General features: G+C 49.5%; 6 protein-coding genes across 6 annotated transcripts; 3 read left to right on the top strand and 3 right to left on the bottom strand.

Moving 5' to 3' along the window:
• Window positions 1-395: 395 nt before the first annotated feature.
• Window positions 396-1119, bottom strand: N7481_003360 (FG-GAP repeat domain-containing protein; the record flags this gene model as incomplete). Its single annotated transcript, XM_057262579.1, has 2 exons — window positions 396-827; window positions 874-1119. 2 exons carry the CDS (start codon window positions 1117-1119, stop codon window positions 396-398), a joined length of 678 nt encoding a protein of 225 aa, XP_057124240.1.
• Window positions 1120-3553: 2434 nt separating this feature from the next.
• On the bottom strand, window positions 3554-6267 carry N7481_003359 (fungal specific transcription factor domain-containing protein; the record flags this gene model as incomplete). Its single annotated transcript, XM_057262578.1, has 9 exons — window positions 3554-4218; window positions 4577-4696; window positions 4750-4898; window positions 4958-5082; window positions 5131-5495; window positions 5706-5840; window positions 5890-5895; window positions 6110-6134; window positions 6181-6267. The coding sequence occupies 9 exons, from the start codon at window positions 6265-6267 to the stop codon at window positions 3554-3556; spliced, it is 1677 nt and encodes a 558-aa protein (XP_057124239.1).
• Window positions 6268-6971: 704 nt separating this feature from the next.
• Window positions 6972-8847, top strand: N7481_003358 (uncharacterized protein; the record flags this gene model as incomplete). The annotated part of the gene is made up of 7 exons (XM_057262577.1): window positions 6972-7188; window positions 7238-7494; window positions 7559-7624; window positions 7691-7994; window positions 8065-8099; window positions 8156-8404; window positions 8458-8847. The coding sequence occupies 7 exons, from the start codon at window positions 6972-6974 to the stop codon at window positions 8845-8847; spliced, it is 1518 nt and encodes a 505-aa protein (XP_057124238.1).
• A 916-nt stretch (window positions 8848-9763) lies between these two features.
• On the top strand, window positions 9764-13958 carry N7481_003357 (uncharacterized protein; the record flags this gene model as incomplete). Its single annotated transcript, XM_057262576.1, has 6 exons — window positions 9764-9812; window positions 9870-10055; window positions 10105-10196; window positions 10252-12822; window positions 12874-13075; window positions 13129-13958. 6 exons carry the CDS (start codon window positions 9764-9766, stop codon window positions 13956-13958), a joined length of 3930 nt encoding a protein of 1309 aa, XP_057124237.1.
• Window positions 13959-14914: 956 nt separating this feature from the next.
• On the bottom strand, window positions 14915-18604 carry N7481_003356 (putative RNA binding protein Jsn1; the record flags this gene model as incomplete). Its single annotated transcript, XM_057262575.1, has 3 exons — window positions 14915-14920; window positions 14993-18317; window positions 18387-18604. The coding sequence occupies 3 exons, from the start codon at window positions 18602-18604 to the stop codon at window positions 14915-14917; spliced, it is 3549 nt and encodes a 1182-aa protein (XP_057124236.1).
• A 2338-nt stretch (window positions 18605-20942) lies between these two features.
• Window positions 20943-23361, top strand: N7481_003355 (putative signal transducer; the record flags this gene model as incomplete). Its single annotated transcript, XM_057262574.1, has 2 exons — window positions 20943-22881; window positions 22985-23361. The coding sequence occupies 2 exons, from the start codon at window positions 20943-20945 to the stop codon at window positions 23359-23361; spliced, it is 2316 nt and encodes a 771-aa protein (XP_057124235.1).
• Window positions 23362-23637: the final 276 nt, after the last annotated feature.

The following is a 23637-nucleotide window of genomic DNA, read 5'->3' as shown; positions in this document are numbered from 1 at the left end:
GGCGCTTGTGTCGGGATATTACATGCTTGCTAAGAAAAACGTCGAAGCTTGGCAAGCACTGAAAGATGGGCACTGCCATGTATTATTTCTAAAGGATTGGGGGATACCGACAGTCTCTAAGATCTAGTACTAGTTGACCGCTTTGAGGAATTCAGTGATATTGAGCTGAGGAGTTGGAAATCCGCCCCGAGCTCCGAAGATTTCATAGACCATAGATACAGATTTCCCAAAGCAAGCCCCAAAGCAAGTTCTAATCATAATTCTCGAACCGAGTCCGAAGTCCCGACAAGGGTCCAAGACTTGCACGTGAAAGCTTCCAGTATGTCGCAGAGGGTATAAGATATCTTTGCATATGCTCGGTCCTTGATCCTCGATCCTCGATCCCCAGGGTAATTTTAAGTATCGCAAGGCTTTCCAAATAAGATGCTCAGTGAGCTGGCGTCGCTATTCGCAGTCACGATATCGAGGTAGCTATCTTCGTTGAAATCGCCCACTGCAACACCAATCGGAGAAGTACCCACGGGAGATATGGCCTGCGACTGGAAGCTCCCCAATCCATTTCCAATCAACACGCTCACTGAGTTTGTGCTGGAAGATGTAGCCACGATATCGGGGTGGCCATCTCTATTGAAGTCGCCCACTGCAACACGACTTGGATTGGACCCCACGAGGAATGCCGCCTGTGGCAGGAAACTCCCTAAGCCATTTCCAAGTAAGACGCTCACTGAATTGCTGACGCTATTAACAGCTACAGCATCGAGATGGCCATCTCCGTTAAAATCACCTACTGCAATATCAATCGGGCCGACCCCTACAGTAAATGCAATCTGTGGCTGGAAGCCCCCCCAGTCCATTTCCAAGCAAGAGGCTTACTGAATTATCGTTGCCGTTTGTAACCACGATATCAAGATGGCTATCCTCGTTGAAGTCGCCAACTGCAACACCAAGCGGATCAGCCCCGGCTGAGAATTCGGTCTGTGGCTGGAAGCTCCCTAATCCATTCCCGAACAAGACGACTACTGTATCGTGATCTTGAGACACAGTCACGATATCAAGATGGCCATCTTCGTTGAAATCACCTACTGCAACTGAGTATGGGCTTGACCCTGCACTAAACATCGTCTGCGGCAGGAAGCCCCCCTAATCCATCTGCAAGTAAGACGCTGACTGTGTCGCCATTGAGATTTGCAGTCACAATATCGAGATGATTATCTCCGTTAAAGTCACCTACAGCAATATCCCAGGGAGAAGCTCCGACAGAGAACATAACCTGCGGCTGGAAGTTCCCCGATCCAGTCCCGAACATAATACGCACTGTATTATCAGCGGTATTTGTGGTAGCGATATCGAGATGATTATCTCCATTAAAGTCGACCACTATAATACCTATTGGGCCGCCTCCCACAGCGAATGTGGTCTGGTCCTGGAATCCCTCAAAGGTTGTGCATATACAGGCGCCTGATGAGCAAGTGAATAATCCAGGAGCACACTATAGTCGTGTGAGAATTAAATATATTAGCGTGGTGCTCGAATGCCCAGGTGAATATTATACCAAACCTCCTCGGAGTATGAAGATTAGACCTAACTCACATTGTTCCCACAAGAGCCGCAGTTACTATTACTGATCTGGAAGTTGGTGCAAGCACCATTACAACAACTCAGGCCGGACGCACACTATCAAGCACAAATTAGTCGTGTCACATAATATACACTCTGTGGGCGACTTACACATTGGCCGTTGCACGAAGAAGCAGTGTCACAATTTTTTGGTACACAGACGCAGCTTCTATTTCGTTTCAGCTTTCAGAAAGCTCTGCAATGCTAAGACGATTAAGATACTCACGACGCAGTTTGCCCAAGAATAAGTCCAAGTACATTAGGGGATCCATTATCATTGTCACTGTGACAGTAGCCCGATTGGTCACCGAGTTTCCGACACTTAAATAAATCAGCATATTATTATCAACCTCTTTGTATACAGACGAATCATACCTTGGAGTTACAAGCGGCTGGGTCGCAACCTCCTCCTCCCCCAACCCCAACCCCGATGTCTCCAATACTGCCACCCCCAGTATTAAGAGTAATCCCACCACCATCCCCATTACCGATATTGTTACCTCCGTGGGAAATCTTATGTCCACCCTCGGTCCACCCCACTTTTCTAGAGCATCCTTTCCAGAGAGGGCGGTGACAAAGCACAGCACGAAAGGGTAAGAAGAGCGAAACGCATCTTTACAAGGGCGTTTGCTTCAAATAATAGAAAGTCTGGTAGGAACGAATACCAATTTAAGCCGGTCGTACTAGTCGTCGTTATGAAAAACAATATGCGCTGCCATCTTAGCGGAGATGCCTATATAGCATGTTCACGGCCATTCCTTGGCTGTCTCGTGTCTTAAAGTGTTGTTGTTGTTGTTATTGTTATTACAAGGTTACTATTAAAATGCCTGCCAGAATGTAATTAACTCTATTTTCAGGAAGGCGGGCGGATGGTATGCGCACAAATTCCGGCAAAATTTCCCGGCCACTAGAAGAGGGTTACATGGAATTTGATTGGTCACCAGTGCGTGTTCCTGGCCTAGCGCCGTGTTTCAAAGAATGGAAGCCACCACACGGTGTTAACCCTGAGATTATCATCAAAAAGAAAAAAAGGTGAAAATGAAAGTAAAAATTGCGTTAGAAGAGAGTCGGTATGTATCTTATTGCTGGCTAATGTAAAATATTTTCAGAACAGACCGATCATATCCCAACTCGAGATACAAACTATCTGGAACCAACTCAAAGGAGCTTATGTATTTAGCAAAGAAATCAGACATGAAACAAATTTCCTTTATTGCCGGACAACCTATCCATATGGTTATCTAGAATAGCTTAAAACAATGTATAAGTAAAATCGGAATTTGACTTTATCAATCCGAGGCCGAATCTTCCAGGGTTACTAGTAATACCTAGACCTTTTCAAGTTGGCCTGGTGGCATAATTGTGGGCCATGGCGTGATTAACAGCCTGGATATCTCTAGAATTTATATATTGTTACTATCTAGTAGGTAGTAAAAACTCAATGAGGATGAGGCTTACAAGCTAGCTTAGTATAACACCCTGGAAGATGTTCTTTTCTTTTTATGTAACCCTTTGAAGCAATTATAATCAGACAATAGAGAAGAGAGACGGATAATATACAATATGCCCAACTGCCTGATTGTCTACCCCGAGCACCCTAAGTAGTAGGGCCCCGGGTAGAGCTAATCCCTACTAAATAGCCATAAGCTGGCATATTGAACTTGAGCTGCAGCAAGCCCGGCTATGTCACGGTCCAAAAATATACATCGAAATACAAACCAAAAAATGAGCGCTTGAAGCCAAAGGAAAACAACCCTAACTTCAAGACGTCGATGTTACATCACAATTCTAAGTGAAGGTAGCTCGCACGCCGAAAACTGCTACATGATATCCCAGTTGAAGCGTTCATTTGACCAAAATCTGAGACTTGTACCCCCTCAGCAGTAACATAACAATCAATAATTCCTCTGGCTTACAATAATAAGTAACTAGGCCATCAAAAATCTAACACACTTCTTCGAAACTCGATGAAATCCTCTCTGTCGCCCCCCGTGAGATCTAAATTCGGATTACTATACAGAGGATACAAACACTGGTGTAGCTCATCAGTCGACCAAGGTCCATATCCAGTCGCATCAGGAAGATTGGTCCCCGATTGATGGTCTATTGCCCCGCTCCAGAAATGTGCAAAATCATCCAATAATTCCGTGTCCAGGAGTAGCGGTTCACTGACGCCACCCACGGTGGAGTCGAAAGTAGGATCATCAGCTGGAGGTGCCCGCAAGTACGAGTCAGAAGCATTGACCGCAGTAGAGGACATATTTCTCGTCGCGCTTGGAGTGTCTAAGGTCGTGCCTGAAGATCCAGAATTTGCCTCCGACGGTAATTCCGCTTCAGAATCTCTGGCGTCCTGTGGGTTTCGTTGAAGAAAGGCGGATAAGTGAACCCACGTCTGCCTGGCGTCCTCGTATCCGCGTTTGGCGAAGCCATTGCCCCGATCGGCGAGGTACTGCATTGTCTCTATTGCGTCCCGGAGACCCGGTGGTTGAATAGTATGCCTTCGACATCCATCGGATGTGGCGATAGAGTCGATGATTGCTGAGAGGATCATCACGAAGGCGGCGCTGAAGACTGCGTCGAAGTCGAAAAACCCGAATATTACTACGCTTTTTGTTAGTAAACATGGCCCAAGTGAAACCCCCGTCAAGAAAGACAAAACCGACTCAGCATGTCTTTTTTTTCTTAGCGCCACGATCACATCCAATAGTCGCAGAGCTGCCTCTGAGCAACTGCGAGAGAGCCGACCTAGCGGGGAAGCATGAAGTTCAGCGCTTTCTATGGGTTCGCCGCTTAAGATCTGTTTTGCTACATGCAGCATTATTGGACGAGTCGTAAGAATGAGGGCCTGTCCAAACGTGTTAGCTGGAGTTGTTTGTATAGAGATTGCCGATGACATGTACTTGATACAACATAAGATGAAGGTATGCTGAAGCCCTCATTGACGAATCTGGACTCAAACCAGGGTAGTTCGCCGCTGTCACCGGCGGAATCTCTTGAGCAATGTCAAATATTGATTTGACGATTTCTCGGACATTTGGAACAAATGTATCTTCGACGAGGTGACGAGGGCCGTATATGACTTTCAAACTGCTTAGCCAGCCTATTATTTGTAAACATCGGAGTAAGCCTTACCTGAAATAATTCGGCCCAAGACCTTCGAGACCTTGCAGTTGGTTCTTAATGGACCAGCCGTCGGGTAGCCTACACACTCTGTCGGCATGTCCAGTTCAATTGCATCGTCATCTATGCTGAACGGGTTTCCGGTAGCAGCAGCTGAGCGGCTGAGAAACGCGAACCTCTCAGTTTCTCACAAATAAAGTATAATCTGGGAAGAACGTACCGTTCTTGCATATAGATTGTCCACCAAAGTCGATTCAAATGGACCTTTTGAGAATGCACAAATTGCTTGGTGCCGGAACGGCGATGTAAACCTAGGGAGATTGCAAGCCGCAAAGCAGTGCTTATCTGGAGACGGATTAATTATCAGGAATTACAAAATGTTAGAGCACATACGTGTAGATAGGCCTCATCCTTTCGATTGAGATTCTGCAGGTATACTGCGACCAGAGCAAGAATCTCCACGCCCAACACGCCATGTGTATAAAGTTCACCCAAGGTGGGAAGATTCTTGTATGCATAGCTAAATAGTTTGGTTCCTGGTATCTCGTTATGATCGTCAAAATCGCCAGAAAATAACTTCCCGATAGCGAGAACAAGTAGCATCTCGAGAAACCATGGTGTTTTCTGCTGCTGCGCCGCGTCGTGCGGGCTGGCATAGAACAAATCAAGGCGATCGGAGAACTCGCGAATGTCAAAGTGATGCTGCGTTTCTCCGATATAAAAAATGACAACCTCTAGAAGTAGCCGAGATTGGCTCTCTGTGGGAATATTAGGCACGTCGGATCCTGAAGGAGTGGGATTCTTGGTTGTGTTTGAGTTCCTATTATGATGTCTGGATTGTGAATCATGTAACAAGGTCTGTATTCGGGAACCGAATATGTGACTAGATGTTAAACAAGATTCAGGTTGAATGGCTTGATTTATTCAATTAGCTTGGGAAATCAGTATGTCGGTCGGGATACACCTACCTGATTCTGGAGACAGTTGTGTAGCTTCATCTTGAATAGCAGCCGGGGGTGAGACATGTGACGGCGAGTCACTATTAGTTATAGCGGTGGAAAGATTGTTGACATTAGGTGGTGATTGAATATTGGCTGCATTCCCTGGGCATTCGTTAGCTGGGTGACAAGATTAAGGTTCCCATAGACAAACCAGAATCTGTAAATAGGGCATTAGCTTCATACTGTGATAGTCTCTCACGAAGCTTCTGGATTTGTCTTTGAAATCTAAGGGTTAGAACTGATAAATTTACGGAGGGGAAAACAGAGCTTTACAGAATTGAGTAGACTCGTCGCTGGCCTAGTTCAGGTATTTCACAATCCAGGCCACGCTTGCTGCAATAGGTGCATGGTGTATTCCCTGAGCAGCGAACCTTCTTTTGACGACATGTACAGCATCTGGACACATGTTAGCCTGATGCCACTTGCGCATTAGTTAATGGACTAACGCCACTTTGGCCAGCTCTTTGCCCCGAGAAGCCCGAGCAGCCTTTGGGGTTGCATAATGCGAAGCCGAAGATGTGGAGGCCATAATTCTCGACTCCGGTGAGGAACTCCGACTCAAAGGAGCGGGGTCTTTGGGGAAGATAAAGGTGTCGGACTAGGCTGCCGCGAGTCTCGGAGGTCAACTCCGACGCTAACTGAGCCGGGCTACATTCGCCTCCATACCGAATTAAATGAGGCTAGTATTCTCTTTCATTCTCAACACAATTTTCAAGCCTCTACAAATTCAATCAATTTCAGAATCGAGACTGTTGAAGTTGATATAACGTGCTGTTCATGAAGTTGCTACCCATTATTTACGCAGTTCGCTGCTAATCGAAATTCATTATACTTGGCATATTGACTTTACTATCAATAGAATCCTCACTGTTTATTAGCAGGAAAAGGTCCTATAGTATTCTTTGATAAAACTCGAGAACAAGATAGCCTCCAGGGCTGGAGTATCTACTGACCTTCGAAGATACTGCTCGGAGCTGACCCCCGGGTCATCCGAAGGTTATCGCCATGCAAGAGTGGAGATAGAGTTTACCCCAGGATTTTTTAGTTATTATCAGTAGCGTCATCGAATCAAAACAGTAGAAGATATCCACATCGCTCAGCCATCTCTTTCTTTAGTCGAGTTCGTTATCTCGCATGTTACCCCAGATAGCGTTGTACTTAAAGTCCTTGAGCCTTCATGGGTTTCTTGTATTAACCCCAGTGAGAGTTTATCAGTCAAAATATCCACCCAAAATGGGGTTTGCCTTCAATGCCGGCGACAAAACAACGCCTCGCGAGGTATTCAACAGCAAGCTGCTCTTGGTCATTCTGGTGGCCAGTTGTGGCTCGATCATTTTTGGCTATGATTTAGCATTCATCGTGGGCGTCTTCTCTCTCCCTTCTTTTATTACTAGATTTAATCTTGACGGCCAGGACTCCTCGGCTATCCAAGCTCACATGGTGAATAGTTGTAGGTGAACCACCCAATCTGTGTTTACAGTCACTCATAATATCTTCAGTTCAAGGAGGCGCATTCTTCGGCGTCATGGTGGCTTACATCGTGAATGAAAAGTTCGGTCGGAGATTTGCCCTCCTCTGGGGGTCTATCATTTTCAACATTGGAGTCATACTATGCATGGCCTCTCCGGGAAACATTCCATTGTTCTATGTCGGGCGTATCATCAGCGGCTTGGGTGTTGGAGCCACCACATTTGCAGTGCCTCAGTATCTTTCAGAGTGCGCCCCTGCTTGTGCTCGGGGAGGCATAGTTGGATGCGTACGGCTTCCCCCTTCAGGCAACATACTAGTATTTTCCTATTGCTAATAAATCGAAATAACAGTTCGAGATCGGCACTCAAGTCGGCACAATCACTGGGTTCTGGATAAACTACGGGGTCCAGCAGACAGTTAGTATTACATCTTCCCCTACTAAGATTGTCGTCACAAACTAATCTACCACAACTTGCCCGTAGATTGACCCAATTGGAGACAAGCAATGGTTTATTCCCATCGCCTTTCAGTTTATTCCATCTGGTCTCATGGCTGCTGGACTGTTCTTGCTCTCCGAAAGTCCCCGTTGGCTATTCTCCAAACACCGAAACGTGGAGGCCGTGAAAGCACTAACTTGGCTGCGTCAATTGCCTGCGGAGCACCCATATGTGGCTAACGAACTTGAAGATTATCAGAGACAAGTGGAGCATGAGGCAGATCTGGCTCCAGAAGAAAGTTTCCGGGCTATTCTGAAAGAAACCTTTAGCCCAAGGATACTCCCCCCGGGTTATCCATGGATGCTTATTGATGATTTTCCAGAACAGCACGGGAATCAACGCTATGAATAACTTCTCAGTCTCTTTCTTTGCCACTCTTGGTTTCCACGGAACGGTAGTTGAATTCGTATTTCCCCGCGTTTTGCTCATATACTGATCTGAAGATATTAGTCCGTCAAACTTCTGTCTACTGGGATCTACGGAATTGTGAAAGGTGTGGCAGCTACCGTCACCTTTCTGTTCCTTGTCGACCGCTTCGGACGCCGCCCTCTTCTTTTTGTGGGCTCGATAATGTGTGCCTTTTCTATGTATTATGTTGCAGCCTTCTCGGCAATCACCGATTCTTTCCACTCGTCACAAGAACCCAGCTCTGCTAGCTACTCCGCCGTTGCGTTTATCTACATATTTGGAGCCGGTTATGTTTGTACCCCATTTTTTTGTTACTGGATTATCCATAAACTAACTCACCTCAGTCTGTTGGTTGGAATATTCCTTGGATCGTCGCCTCGGAGATCTTTCCCACTCGAATTCGCTCTTTCTGTCTCGTCCTCACAACTTGCTCGCACTGGCTGGGCGAATTTTACACCTCATATGCCGTGACATATATGTTCGCAAGCATAACCTATGGGACATTTCTTTTCTTCGGATCAATGACAGTGCTAGGAGGCATTTATGTGTACCTTTTTCTACCAGAAACCAAGGGTATCCCGTTGGAGAATATGGATGACCTATTTGGCGAGAAGGGCTTTGCGGTACAGCAAATGAGGCGATTTAGGGAGTCCCAGAGGCAATTGGCCGTTATTGAAGGACGGGAGGAGGATCTAAAAGAGCAGAATCTTTCAGTGAAGGAGAATTCGATGTAGTAGGGATATGTTCATCGAGCCTAGCCACTGCAAGGGATATTCTACATGTGATTATGCTTCATAATTTGACTTGCCAATTTTGACTCATGTCATGGATCTTTACTTCTCAGCAATCTTCCAGGGGCCTATTCTACCTCGTAAAACAAGGCAATGGCATAGACAAATTAACCAAGCGATGTTTAGGGGTTTGATTAGATGCACCGTTACTAGTATAACTTTTTGTCGAGATTATCTGGAAGTAATTGGTATAAACGATTCTGGTTCAGGGGGTACGGATTCAAAATGGATATACGCAATAATGTTCATGAGTCCTTCGAGTCCCCTTTTTGATAGAAGAGTCGGAACTATTTACTATGAAAAAAACATCCAAAAAACCTTCTCCCGGACCGCGATTTGGAGATACAGCTACAAAAAAGAAGAAAAAAAGGGGTAAAGGCAACTACTGGAAAGCGTCAGAAACCATCATCGCTTAGGCAGAAACTATCCATTGAGCTGGTCGGTTTGAAATGGCAGTATTCCCCAGCCTTGGTAAAATAGATGAACCAGGGTTGCTCGACGAGCAGTTCCAATGTTCCAGCGACAGCTTTCTTTTGGCCAATTTTTGAAGTTTTGTTGTGACTTTCAGTTTTCAAGCCCCTCACTACTCCGCTTTTCACCGGAGGATTGAGAAGATTCTAGCAAGGGCTTTTCCTTGTCCAATTTCTAGGTTTTGTTTGGTCCGTGGCTTTTAGTTTCCGAACCCCTCACTACTTCGGTCCTTACCCGAGAGTTGATAAGGTTCGGACATCAACTCCGAAGCCCCGTAACAGCCAAGGGCCTTTTACCTTTATGACCAGCCCTGGAGATCGTATATATTAAGGCCGTGGCTTGGGTTGTGCTGATAGAAGAAATACCATGACAATAAATTCAAGTCAAGATGAACCTGAAATCCGAATTGGCCAGAAATGGCATCAGAGTGGCTATTGGTGAGTGTTTCGGGCAAAGAATCGGCTTCAAAGATCGACTAACAATGGATATTTCAGATCGCGGAGGTACATTCACCGATGTGATTGCATTTTACCCGGATGGAAGTGAGAAGATTTTCAAGTTGTTATCCTCAGATCCCAAGAACTACAGCGATGCCGCCAACGAAGCAATTAGGCGCATTCTGGAAGAATTCGAGGGAAGGTCATTAGAAAAGGGAGCCCCTTTAGATCTGAACAATATTGGTGAGTTCATCAAATGGTTCCAGTAAATTGTAGATACTTATTCAATTAGATTCACTCCGCATGGGTACAACTGTGGCAACGAATGCTTTGCTGGAGAGGCAGGGAGCCCGAACTGCATTGTTCATCACCAAAGGATTCAAGGTCAGTTACGCCAAATTCAGATCACCAGAAAAAAAAATCAATTGACAATAAGTAGGACCTGTTGAAAATTGGAAACCAGTCCCGCCCGAGCATGTTCGCCTTGAACGTGCAAAGACCAGGCCTTCTGTACACCAAAGTTGTTGAAGTTGATGAACGCGTCACATTGGCTGAGTCGACCTCATATCAACGAGGTTCTAATGATGACGTTCTCCATACAAATGGATCATTACATGATAATACCGAGACCAGCATTATAACTGGTATCTCTGGAGAGAAAGTGCGCGTTCTTCAGAAACTTGACCTTCCAGCTGTTGTGAAGTCATTGCAGCAAACCTACGATGAGGGTTTTCGCAGTGTTGCTATCTGTCTTCTTCATTCATACACATTTCCAGACCATGAGGTAGCAATCTCCATTATGGCGGAGAAGATTGGGTTTACGCAAATATCAGTGTCAAGTTGCATCTCCCCTGCGGTTCGGATGCTCCCTCGTGCCAGTTCGGCTGTGACTGACGCGTATCTTACTCCTCAGATCAGGGAGTATCTCGAAGGGTTTGTATCTGGCGTCACAGAAGAAAGTCTTACCTCTGTGAATTGGCGTATCATGCAGTCTGACGGGGGCTTGGTCCACCCATCCAAGCTATCTGGTCTCCATGCATTGTTATCTGGTCCTGCAGGAGGTGTGGTTGGGTATTCTAAGACCTGCTTCGTGCCAGGGGATCCTATTCCAGTCATTGGATTTGACATGGGTGGGACATCTACTGATGTATCTCGATATGCGGGCTCACTTGAACATGTTTTTGAGACGGTGACGGCAGGTGTCCCAATTCAGGTTCCACAGCTGGACATTAATACCGTGGCAGCTGGTGGAGGAAGCATCCTTTCCTGGCGCAAGGGGATTCTCACCGTTGGCCCTGATAGTGCAGGCTCGCATCCTGGTCCAGCTTGTTACCGAAAAGGTGGACCATTGACCGTCACTGATGCTAACCTCATCCTGGGTCGCATTATTCCAAAATTCTTCCCCTCTATTTTTGGGCAACACCAAGATCAGCCTCTGGATTACAAGGCTAGCTACGAAAAGATGAAGATACTTCGCGACGAGATCAACCATGACCAGGGAACTCAAATGTCAGTTGAAGACGTTGCCCAGGGATTCGTGACCATTGCAAATGAATCCATGTGTCGACCAATACGAGCTATTACCGAAGCTCGAGGGTATCGAACTTCTGAGCACAACCTGGCATGCTTTGGAGGAGCTGGTGGTCAGCATGCCTGTGAAATTGCAAAGAAGTTGGGAATTACACGTGTACTAATCCACAAGTACTCGGCAATTTTGTCGGCCTATGGAATGGCACTAGCCGATACTGTCCAAGAAGCTCGCATGCCCTTTGCGCAAAAGCTCTCCAATGAAAGTATTGATATTGTGAAGCCCATATTTGAAGAATTGCGTCAGAGCACGGTTAAATCTATCCAAGAGATGGATGCGTCTTGCACCGAAACAATCTCCGCATATTTCCTGAATCTTCGGTATGAGGGAAGCGACACCTCCCTCATGATTGAAAAGACAGAGGAGTCTTGGGATTTCAAGGGTGCTTTTGTCGCCCACCACCAGCGAGAGTTTGGTTTTACACCAACCAAAAGAAGTATCTTGATCGATGACCTACGTGTTCGCACCACGGCGAAATCAGGCCATGATGTGACTGGTGGCCTAACGGAGCTGGATAGTCTTCAATTTCGGCCCGGTGTGAAGCCCATTGGAAGCACGCGAGTCAGCTTCCCGGATGTGGGCATGGTCGACGTGCCGCTTTATTCTCTCCCAGAGATGCACCCTGGAGATAGCTTCAATGGACCGGCTGTTGTAATTGATAAGACTCAAACAATCGTGATCTCACCTGGTTCGGAGGTCAAATTGCTCTCCTCTATGCTAGTTATTGATCTACAATCATCGGTCACCCAAGTCAGCCATGTCACAGTGGACCCGATTCGCCTGTCTGTTTTTGCCAATCGCTTTATGGGAATTGCCGAGCAGATGGGACGGGCCCTGCAAAAGACAAGTGTGAGCACGAATATAAAGGAACGACTCGACTTTAGCTGTGCCATTTTCTCAGCGGATGGCGGCCTGGTGGCAAATGCTCCCCATGTACCTGCAATGCTTGGAAGCATGGGGTTTGCAGTGAGATGGCAAATACAACACTGGAAAAATGACATCAAACAAGGCGATGTGTTCTTAACAAACTCTCCCAATGCCGGTGGCACTCATCTGCCAGATCTCACTGTGATCACACCCATCTTCGACGGAAGAGGAGAGGAAATCCTGTTCTGGACAGCTTCACGAGGTCACCATGCAGATATAGGTGGCATTGTTCCTGGGTCTATGCCTGCTACGTCCCGCGAGCTGTGGGAGGAAGGTGCTGTAATTGATGCGATAAAGATGGTGGAAGGTGGTGTCTTCCAGGAGGATGCCGTCGTGGAGGCATTGCTACACGCACCTAAACGTTATCCTAACTGCGAAGGCGCACGGTGCATCGAGGATAATTTAACCGATATCAAGGCTCAAGCGGCAGCAAATCATCATGGTATTAACTTGGTTAACACACTCATTGCAGAGTACACATTGCAAACGGTCATGGTATGTCTCCGAGCCAACCACAACTCCACTCGCGCTAATCGTCAGGAACAGCTGTATATGTGTGCCGTGCAAAAGGCATCCGAGAACGCAGTTCGGGAAACTCTCAAATCCATTTGTATCACCAAGGGCCGTCATGTATTTGAAGCAGAAGACTTTATGGACGATGGATCGGTTATAAAATTGAAGATTGATATCGACGCCAAAACAGGAGGTGCGGTATTTGACTTCGACGGCACAAGTCCACAAGCATATGGTAAGTAGAAGCTTGCTCAGTTTATTGTGAATAACGAATAACTAACGCACTAGGTACAGGAAACTGGAATGCACCCCCGGCAGTCACCAATTCGGCAACTATTTACTCATTGCGCTGTCTTGTTGCATCAGAAATTCCACTCAACCAAGGCTGCATCCTTCCTATTGATTTGAGGATTCCCGAGAAGTCGCTTCTCTCACCATCACCAGAGGCAGCATGTGCGGCCGGTAATGGCCTGACGTGTCAACGAATCGTCGACGTGATATTCAAGGCGCTCGAGGTCTGCGCTGCAAGTAACGGCTGCATGGCAAACTTCACTTTTGGACTTTCTGCAGATAATGGCTTCGGATACTATGAGACTATTGCTGGAGGTAGTGGAGCAGGACCCTCATGGCAGGGCGAAGATGGTGTCCATTGCCACATGACGAACACACGGATTACTGATGCTGAGATTCTGGAGAGGCGATATCCTGTCCTGCTCCGTGAATACAGCTTACGCCCAGGCACTGGTGGAAGGGGAGCCTATCGAGGCGGTGATGGTGTTGCCCGCGAGCTGGAGTTCCAAATTGATATGCATGTAGGTATTCTCTCAGAGCGCAGAGTCTTCCGTCCGTATGGGATGGCTGGTGGTGAAGACGGAGCGCGTGGATTGAACCTGTGGATCCAAAACAGTGGACTGGTGGTGAATATTGGAGGCAAGAACCAGTGTAATGTCAAAGCCGGTGATCGAATGCGCATCATGACACCAGGAGGAGGTGGCTATGGAGCCAAGAAGACTCAGAGCAATATCACCCCTAGTATGATGATAAACGGAGGGTCTCAGTTTATACCTCGCGCCAATGGCTCATATCACAACATGCAAGCCATGGCGGAATCGAATTGAACCGCCAGTCTTACTTTCACCATTGGGGGCTTACAGGAAATTTTTTGATTTTGTTGTCGATGCATGAGATTCAAGCAACGCCCCAGCTCTTAGTCTTAACTCACTAGTTAGTTTCCAGACCTAGATAGCTTCCTTCAAGTTTTTTTAATCGAGTCCGTTTCTCGAAATCCGCATCTACCTAGGTACTCCTAACGGACTTTTTGGTAATGTTTGGTTGAAGTAGACTATAGTTAACCTCAAATGGTTTCGAATATGGGACTTTCATGCAGCCGCCTATATAAATTCTCAGACGCTCGGGCCCCGGCAGATCAGAAAGCCCTGAACGAAAGGGTTTAAACCTTGGAAAAAAGGTCCATTCTATCCATACACAGAAGGGCAGCGGGCAGCAGAGCGAAGGCGATTCACCTCACAATCAAAAGAAACTTGAAAAATACGGGGCTTTGATAGATAGATAGATAGTAGGTAGTATGTGTCTTGTCATCTCATCTCATCTCTTCCTTCCCCGAACCCGGACACTTGGAACTTTTTTTCCCCTCCCAGATTTCGATTTCCTCCATTTCCAACCAAGTTTCCCCTTTCGTTTCCCCCAGTCCCTCGGGGGGGATTACCCTAGCTCTTCCCCTACATCAATCACATCGAGTTGGCGATCCAGCGTCCAAACAAGAGAGAGGCAGAGGTAGAGATGAAGGGGGGGAAAAGAGGGGAGGGGAACTTGGTTATCCACGTCACATAGCTAAAAGCCCGCTGAATCTCAGCTAAAAGCCCGCTGAATCTCATGATAGAAAAAAGAACAGAGAAGAAATGGCCACAAATAAAGCGAAGAGAAAAAGAGAAGATAAAGGAAAAGAAAAGAGAAAATGTTGAAACGAGCAAAATGAATTTATACATGTAGATGGAAGCAGGTGAAGAAGAATGAAAAGAAAAGAAAAAAATTCAATTAAAATCATACGCGGAGATCAGCGCTGGAGTCGTTGGTTAGTGAGGATGTTCTTTAAAAGCCGAGTTGAGTTTCTGGAGTAGGGGGGGTAACTCACCCGACCACGTCGGCCTCCACCAGACTGCCCCTGCACTGGCTGTGCCTGGGCGTAGTACTGGGGAGGATATTGGTACATCTGGGCTGGGTTGACAACCGGGCTGAACTGCTGCGGGGCATAATTTGACTGGCCGAGAATAGGACCGCCGGGGCTCATCTGGCCCGGAGCCGCAGATAATGGGGCCTGCTGATTCTGTAGCGAACGCAGGTTCTCGACAGAAGGTGATCCACCCGGGTATCCGTAATTGGCACCCGGCATGCCCTGGTACATTCCACCGGGAGACACGCCCCGAGCTTGCGCAGCAATGTAGCTTTGGTACTGAAGTTGCTGTTGCTGCTGGGAGAGAGAGAGGTTGGGGTCTTGCGGGAAACCGCCGTTGACACCGCCGAGGCCGTTGAGAGAGTTTCCAAAACCATTCATGCCGTTGCTGGCATACGGATCAAGTGGCGGGCCGTTGTTCTGATCGGAGGACATTGGGCGTGAGCCATCTTGGCCAAGCATGCCAGTAGGGAACTGTCCACTGTATTGTCGCTCTAGAGTCGGCTGGGAGGGGAAGTTTTGGCTACCGTGTCGGGAAGACTGGCGGTGCTGCGACTTCTCAGGGGTGGAGGAGTGGCTGGCGCCGTGGTCACGGCTATGGTGCTCGCGTCCGCTGCCACGAGAGGAGAGACCTACCTCGTCCATTAAGCGCTTGTATCCCTGGCTTGGGGAAGCCTTCAATTTGGTCAAAACCTTAGAGACATTCTTCACCACCTCCGCGCGCATGGTCTCGTCAAAGAATGGAGTCGTCAAAACCTTGAAGATCAGAGTAGCGCCAGAGGTCTGGTCACTCAAGATCTGTTCCAACACTTCGTCACCAGGGCTGAAGAAGAGGGCCTTGAGGACAATATCCCGGGCCTCAGGCTCGTTCCGCTGGTTGATAACTTTGAGAACAGTGAGGTAAGCAACCTTGTGAGTACACAGGTGCACCAGGTGAGGAACAAGTCTGGGTGCAAGAACAGTACGACGGCGAGGGAAGGTACAGGTATCGAGGAACCAGGTGAGGAGCAGAGCGCCGTTGGCGTTGGTAGCCAACTGGACGCTGTGGAGAGCAATAGCGGCGGCAAGTGTTCGTTGTTGATCCTTTGATGCATGGTGACTTTCCAGGCAGGCCCGCATCGCGCGAGCACCAAAGCGACCCTGGGAAACCTCCCACATGCGGCTCAGCATGGCCTCGAAGATAAAATCGTTGAACGGTGTGCCAAATCGCAGGCAGCATTGCAACACGTAGTTTCCATACTGATCCAAGAAAAGCGGGAGACAATAGGGACGGAGAGCATCCACAATCATGTTCATCTGAGCTGGGCTCTTTGCAACATCGATGATCTTCTGCGCAGCCCAAGTTCCGTTCTTGTGGACACCAATTTCGGCAAGGTGATGAGAGATCTGCGTCAACATCTGCTCCTTGGTAGTTTCGGAGCAGAATTCGAACAGCTTCTGAACGACAGTGTTACCAAGGTAATCAGAGGCCAACTCGGCAATCTCTGGCAGCATTGCGCCGGCAGTTTCTTCGATCTCTTGGATCGAGCAGGCGCCATTGTCAATGCGCTTGCGAATATCGCGTAGGCGAGGTGCATCAAACATGCGAGTCTGGCTGGGTTCAGGGACCGGTGGGATCTCATCCTCGAAAGCCTGGAACGCAATAGCCTTCTGGATGCTGTTGGTAATGTTCAGGGTGTCATCATCACTAGCTCCAAATTCCTTGACCATCTCCAACATCTCGGGCAAAAGCTCAGAAAGGTCAGCGATGTGGGGCACGCTGCCGAAATTATTCGCCTGGTCGATGTTTTCGGAGCCAAGCTTGGATTTAAAGGTTGGGTCGGGAGTGGGAGAAGACTGGATGCCGTTGGCACCAGGGGTTCCAGCAGCAGAAGCACCGGGGACCTTGGCATAACCAATTCGAACAGGGCCGGCACCTGGGAAGATTTCCTTGCCATTAAGAAGCGACTTGGCCTGAACGGCGCTCTCGATACGCTCAAAGTTGACAAAACCGCAGTTCTTGTGAGTGAGCACACGGGTGGACTCGATTTTCCCGTACATGCCAAAAATTGCCTCGAGAGAGGTCACTGTCGTTGAAACAGGGATACTTCCAATCCACAGGGCACGAGTCGGGCCGTCCTGGTTGTTCTCATCGGCCATCTCGCCTGGCCGGACACCCATGCCGGGGCCACCAGCTCCAAGGCGCATCATTTGAACCGCATCAGACAGTTCATCGTATTCGCCATTCTCCGAGATAGGGAGATCGGCAGCACTGAAGGGGTTGTCACCAAGGCGGGAGGGAGTAGCAAGGTAGTTTCGGATAGATGCTCGTTGAGGGGGAGCCTCCAAAATGCCGGCAGTACGAGCACGAGGTCTACTAATACTCGCGTGGCTAGTAAAGGCCTGCACGGCCAAGTTGTGTTGGTGGATTTGCGCCTGAGTAGCAGCAAGTTGGGCAGCCGTCGCAGCGGCTGAGGGGGTGAGTGTACCCGAAGGAAGTTGAGAGTAACGGCTCTCATACTCCAGGTCCTCGTCATCAGCGTACTTTTCCTTCGCGTTCACTGAGTATGATCGGAATCGATTATTATTCTTCATCATCGCCAGCTCAGCCAGGAGCGGCGGCAGAGCAGATGCTTGCTGCTGCTGCTGTTGCTGTTGCATAAGAGCCTCCATCGATGGCCGCGCAAGAGTCGCCCTCGCCTGCTGGGGAGTCTCCGCGAGACCCAAGTAATCTAGGGTCTTCACATCCGAGTCAGTCAGCCCGTCTCTCGAGAAAGATGACTGGCTTGGCGAGGTCGGGCCTTCGGATGATCGAATGCTGGTCAACGTGGTGGCTCGTTCACGGCCAGTCGACCAGTTCGTGGAGAACAAGGACGGACCAAAAGGACCGCCCCCACCCAGCAGACTGCTCCGCTGGGGCATCGAGCCAGCTCGAAGACGTGAAATCATGGCCGGGTTGGGCGCACCGGCAGAGGTCGGGACTTGAACACCAGGATCAATACCAGATACACCTGGGGGTCTAAACGGGCTGGTGGAGGGGGTCGGTCGGGAGGTCTGCGATATGAACGGCTGTTGATGCTCCATCTCGTTGAGTGTGGTCATGGGAGGGAAGCGGGAGGGGACGGTGCCTGCTCTTGCTCGGCGTCCAGAGCCAGACATTTGGCCATTGGTAGTCGGGATCAAGTCGGGGAAGCTATCCTGGCTGGGCGATTCGGGAATGGTTTCGCGAAGTGGGGTTGAGTGGCCGCTGGTGGGAGGGCCCCAAATGCTGGGAGAAACACCTTCCTGAGCCTGAATCTCGCGGGCACTGTTGAACGATCAATGGTCAGCCTGCGCCCACATTCTGCATCATTCATTCTGGCAAGAAGGTACTTACCGCTTCGGGTATAGACGAGTTCCCAGTTCGTGGGAAGGGGATCCAGCCCCAAGCCTCGCAGACCCGATCGAGCCGGACGGTCCGAAGGGTGATTTGGAGGCGCCAGACCCGGGCAGGTCGCTGGGAGAACTCCGCCCTGTCGAGGAACCCGACAAGGATTGGGAGGTGGGGATGTAGTTATAAGTCATCTGGCTGTCGGGGCGCGAGACCGGTAACATGGCGGGATTGTGTTGTCTGTGAATCTCGCGGACTGATTAATTTTCGATCAGTCTGTTCGTTGTATCGCCCCCTTCTCCTGAATGTTCGAGTGAGGTCTGAATCGATCAGTTGAGTGTAGGTGTCCTGTTTAGGCGCGGCAGTTCGTCGTGACCATATGGTTGGTTCGATCCGAGAAGCGTGGCGTAGGATGAAACGAATAGGGTTCGGATGGGGATAGGGCAATCAGAGCAGGCCTGTGAGGATGAAAAGAGAGAAAGGTTAGAGTGTGATGGTTTCAGGCGAGGTGGCCGTTTGTATTCATGCAAGAGAGGCCCGGTCTGGGGGTAGCGCGGATACGGGGGTAGGAGGGGTCAACCAGGCGCTTCCACACATCAGATCCAGGGAATTGTGGTGAGGAAAATCACAAGGCGCTTCCTTCTGACGAGAAACTGACCTGTGAGATAAATATGATCGTCGCAAGAGGTTATGCTGAGGGTAGGATGATGTCTGATGTCAAGTGCCGAACCGAACGGATTCGAGCCGTTAGGAAACCCCGGTTGTTTTGCTGCTAACTCACTCACACACGCTGGCTTTTACTCGTCAAAAGGGTGCTGAGAAAAGGAGATGCATAAGAATGAAAAGAAATGCCAGCAACAAGGAGTGTTGAGGATTCAAAATCAACGGGACCGAAGGGATCGAGGTGGCTGGAGGAAGAAACGGAAGAGAGAGAGAGTTAGTTTGCGCGGCTCCGGGAAAAGGCGAAGAACCAAAGAAACCACACGCGGGGCTCCAGTGAGAAGAAGGAAAACATTGAGAAGAAACTAACCAGGATAAGATCGCACCGAAACTAATGCAGGTCGAAAAGGAAAGAAAAGAAAAGGAAAGGGAAAAAAAAAGGTGAGGATGGAGTAAGTCAAGGGGAGGGTGGAAGGAGAAGAAGAAGAGAGACTGGAGATGTTGGGGGAGCTGGCCGGATGTCAGGGAGTGAGTGAGTGGTTGGTGGAGTGCCTTTTCAGCTTCCAAAATTCCACAATTTGATACAATTGACACTATGTACTGGTGCTCAACTAGAGTCTATAGGCATTGACTATGTAAATTCTACGCTTTGTTGGTATCTTTTTCCCTCTCTTCCTCTATAGCTTCTAGTTTGTTTTTACATCATCCGCAAGGTTCGTTCGGGAATCGGCAGTGCCGCCGGTGGATTAACACAGCCCCATCGATGTCATGGACCCAACGAGCACTCCGGTTGGAATCCAGCGACAGAGGGAGAGGGAGGGGGAAATATAAAGAGATATAGAAAGACAGAGGGAAAAACGCCTTGCTGGAAAGGAACCCCCGGTATTCCCGCCAACACGCCGCACCCAGTGGACACTCTCGGAGGAAAGCCCTATCTGTCATGAAGAGACAATCGCGTCCCATTTTGGTATGCAGTCTCCAGTATCCAGTCTACGACGTTGAACAAAGCAGAGGCCCCGCATTCTCAGTGTGTCATGCCTCATGATGTCTGGAGTTGAGGAAGACTGCAGTTATCGTTCAGGGCAAGCCCGCGATAGGTACGGAATACGGAGGATGGAGTATGGAGAGGCACAGGCAGTGTGTCTGGGATGAGCGTGATGCAACTGTTCATGCAAGGGACCTGACTGGTCGACCTGATCCGAAACCGCGGAGGATACTGTTTTTTTGAAGTGGCGCGCAAGGGATGGGTCAGGTACGTGTCCTTGCCCGGGTGTTTACCGGGGCAGCTGACAGCAGGTAGGGTCACTAGAGTCTGGAGAATCAAGCCATGATCATGATCAATGCTGGTCTCCTGGACTGTCGAGACAAAGAAGCGAGAGATTAACATGGCTTTTGGGACCTTTGGGACCTTTCGCTGTCTTAAACCTCGGAGAGAGTCCGGTGGATACGGAAGGGCCGGGGCTGTATGCCACTCGCATTGAGAACCCGAGCATTTGTGAGGACTGTAGGCTGTGGAATAAGTAGACTGTGAGGGTGAGCGTGAATGTGCGTGTAAAGAGTAGATTCAACAGTAGAAAACAGGACAGCAGGAGGTAGTCACAGGTCAGAGCGCACCCCTGGTGGATGAAGCCACACGGCCTGAGGCAGCTACAGCACAGCCACAGTGGCGGCAACTGACTGTGGCGTACTGGCCAGTTCGCGCCTGCCGCGATCTTCAACTCCGAGGATCAACGCGTGCCTTCCTTGCACTCCTCCCACTCTCCCTCTCTCTTTCCTCTTTCGCTTCCTCTTTCTCTGATTCGCTCTCTCCTCCTCGATTTCTTGGCGGCAGCCTTTCTCCGACCTCCGACCCAATGCCGTTTCATCAATTCTGATCTCATTTAACTTACTCAGTCACCCACCATGACGGACATGCTGGAAGAAGACCCCTCTTCGGGTCTCGTCTCCTCCTCCGAGGAAGAGGAGGAGACCGAAGATCAGAACGAGCAAATCATCGAGTCTCTAGTCTCAGGCCGTGCGAAACGAAGTACCGCTGGCCAACATATGTCCGCCCTGATCGATGCCGCCGCCGATGATGACCTCACACTACTTTTCGAAGAAGTCGAAGATGACAACGAATTCGCAATGGATGTGGAAGCCGCAGAGGAAGACGATCTGGGTCTGGAATCCGATGATGATGACGATGACGACCAAGGGCCCAATGCCAACAACGACTACGAAGGTGAAAAGCAACTACAAAAGGACGAGCGCAAGAAGCGTCGAGCGCAGAATGACCTCCGATTTCAAACCCTGCGCAAGCGAGTCAAGATCGATCCTATGGCCGTCTCCACGCCATCCGCCTTACCCCCTCCACGCCCGAAAAAGAAATCAGAACGAATCTCCTGGATCCCGACCGTCGAAGATGGCCCCGTACGATCCTCGTCTCGCCGGCAAACTATGGTTAATAAGGAGATCACACATGCTCGCTTAAAAGACAGCCAGGAAAAACGTATCCGGATCATCGCGACAATGAAAGAAGCAGAGAAACGGAAGGCGCATTTGAAACCGAAAGAAATGACACAGGAAGATCACCTCGCGGAGGCGGCAAGGATAGAACGATTGAATAGCAAGAGTGTCAACCGCTGGGAGAAGACCGAACGGAGAAAGGCAGAGGAACGGCGAGCGCGCATCGAGGCGCTGCAAAATCGCCGCCTCGAGGGCCCTGTCATGTCCTACTGGAGTGGCCTGGCTACGTGGGTGAATGGCCGGCTGACACGGGTGGGCAAGGTCGATATCAAAGCCAAGCCGGAGAAGGAGGAGAAGAAGAAGACAAAGAAGGAGAAGGAAGAAAAGCCACCCGTCGAATCGCAAGCCGGCCAGAGTGCGACGACGCAACCAGCGCCCACAACCACACAACCTGAAGGCGTTCCTACCACCGCGTCATCTACATCATTAACACAGCCTGCACAACCAGCTTCTGCAGCGACCACACAATCTGGAAACCCGTCTGCTCTGGCACAACCCCCAGCGGAAGTGCCAGCGCAAGCTGCGGGTGAAAATGTGAATGCGACTACACAACCTGAAAACACATCTGCGCCGGCAACTGCGGCAGAGCCCATATCTACCCTATCTCCCCAGGAACCACCCAAAGACAGGCAAAGCCCAGAGATGAACGCCAATTCTGAAGAATCAAGATCAGATCAGCCAGTGGCAGATACCTCCGATAAGGTGATCGAGCCTACCGAACCAGAAAGCACAGAAGCTACCCCGAAATCGCCTGAGAAGCAGCCAGTATCAGACGTCAAAAGTCATGCATCGCGTGCCTCTAGTTCACCAAGCAAAGTATCGCAGACGGCGCCTCCCGCGGACTCGAATGAGGTCCAAGCCATGGACATCGACCAACCCGTGACACCAGCCGATGCCCCGAAGGCTGAAGCGCCGTCACAAGAGCAAGCAAACGTACCTGTGGCAGGCAGTGATACCCAAGTGGCTTCAGGGGATGTGCCTCAGAGCAGCACCGAAACAACCGCTACGGAACCCCTCTCCGACCACGTTACAGATGCTGCATCTACAAACCCTCCATTGGACTCTAAGGCCCCTTTGGCGTCTTCCCCCGATGCGGCCCCGCTGCACGCCACGCCACCCGTCGTGCCCGTAATGCAGGGCGATCCCAACCATCAATCACAAGGCGAATCGCCCGCTGTGATAGAGGGGTCTGCGCCGCCAGAGCATCCACCAGCCCCGCCAGTTATTGAATACACGGGCCGCAATTTGACCATTCTCGAGAATTTCGACGATCGGACGGCGCACAGCAAGAAGTTTAGTATGTACTTCAATGCCAAGAAGCCTCCGCGCTTGACCAGTAAGTTGCCCTTGTCCTTGTCCTTGTCCTTGCCCATTACTTTCGTAATGTTGTAACTCCCTCGCTTTCGTGATCTAGCTAGCTAACATCGTAACTAAACTAGAAATCTCATCATCGCTGTGTGTCATCACCTCATTGCCATCACGATATCGTGATCCCGAAACATCACTCCCTTACGCAAATTCCTACGCCTATGGGCAAATCCGCAAGATGCTGTCCCACGGGTACATCTGGAGCTCGATGCTGGGCTGCTTTGTCGGAGCTGCCGAGACTGCCGCCCGTGGCGTGCCTGAGCGCTTTGTCGGCAAACCAATCAGTGGCGTGACGGTCAAGCAGGAAGAAGTCAAGGATCAAGACAAGGAGAAGGAGAAGGAGAAGAATACGGAGACCGCATCAAAAGAGGAGACGACGTCGTCAAAGCCCGATAGTGCCAAATCTGCTGGTGCCAGTGCTGCCGAACCGATGGCAGTGGATGCGTAGGCGGGCTGGCTGGACTGGACTCGACTGGACTGGGTAGGGCTGAAAACCATGTACAATAGCATAATGTGATAAGTAATGTCTCAAAACTCAACGTGAATACTCATATACCCCCAACACAACAGAGTGCCTAAATAGGCTCAAGTCCAAACATCATCGATCTCAAGGTAAACCCACATGATGTCAGCTGGCCGAAGCTCACCCGCGGTTTACAGCACGGAAGCGGGCGGGAGGCTACAGTGTTGACAAACAATGGCTCAATTGACTCGGCGGTGAAAA

Source organism: Penicillium waksmanii (assembly GCF_028829765.1).
Source record: "Penicillium waksmanii strain IBT 27052 chromosome Unknown utg000004l:1.0-5674109.0:1.0-5678898.0, whole genome shotgun sequence".
Taxonomy (NCBI): domain Eukaryota; kingdom Fungi; phylum Ascomycota; class Eurotiomycetes; order Eurotiales; family Aspergillaceae; genus Penicillium; species Penicillium waksmanii.
This window is presented reverse-complemented; position numbering and strand designations above follow the sequence as displayed.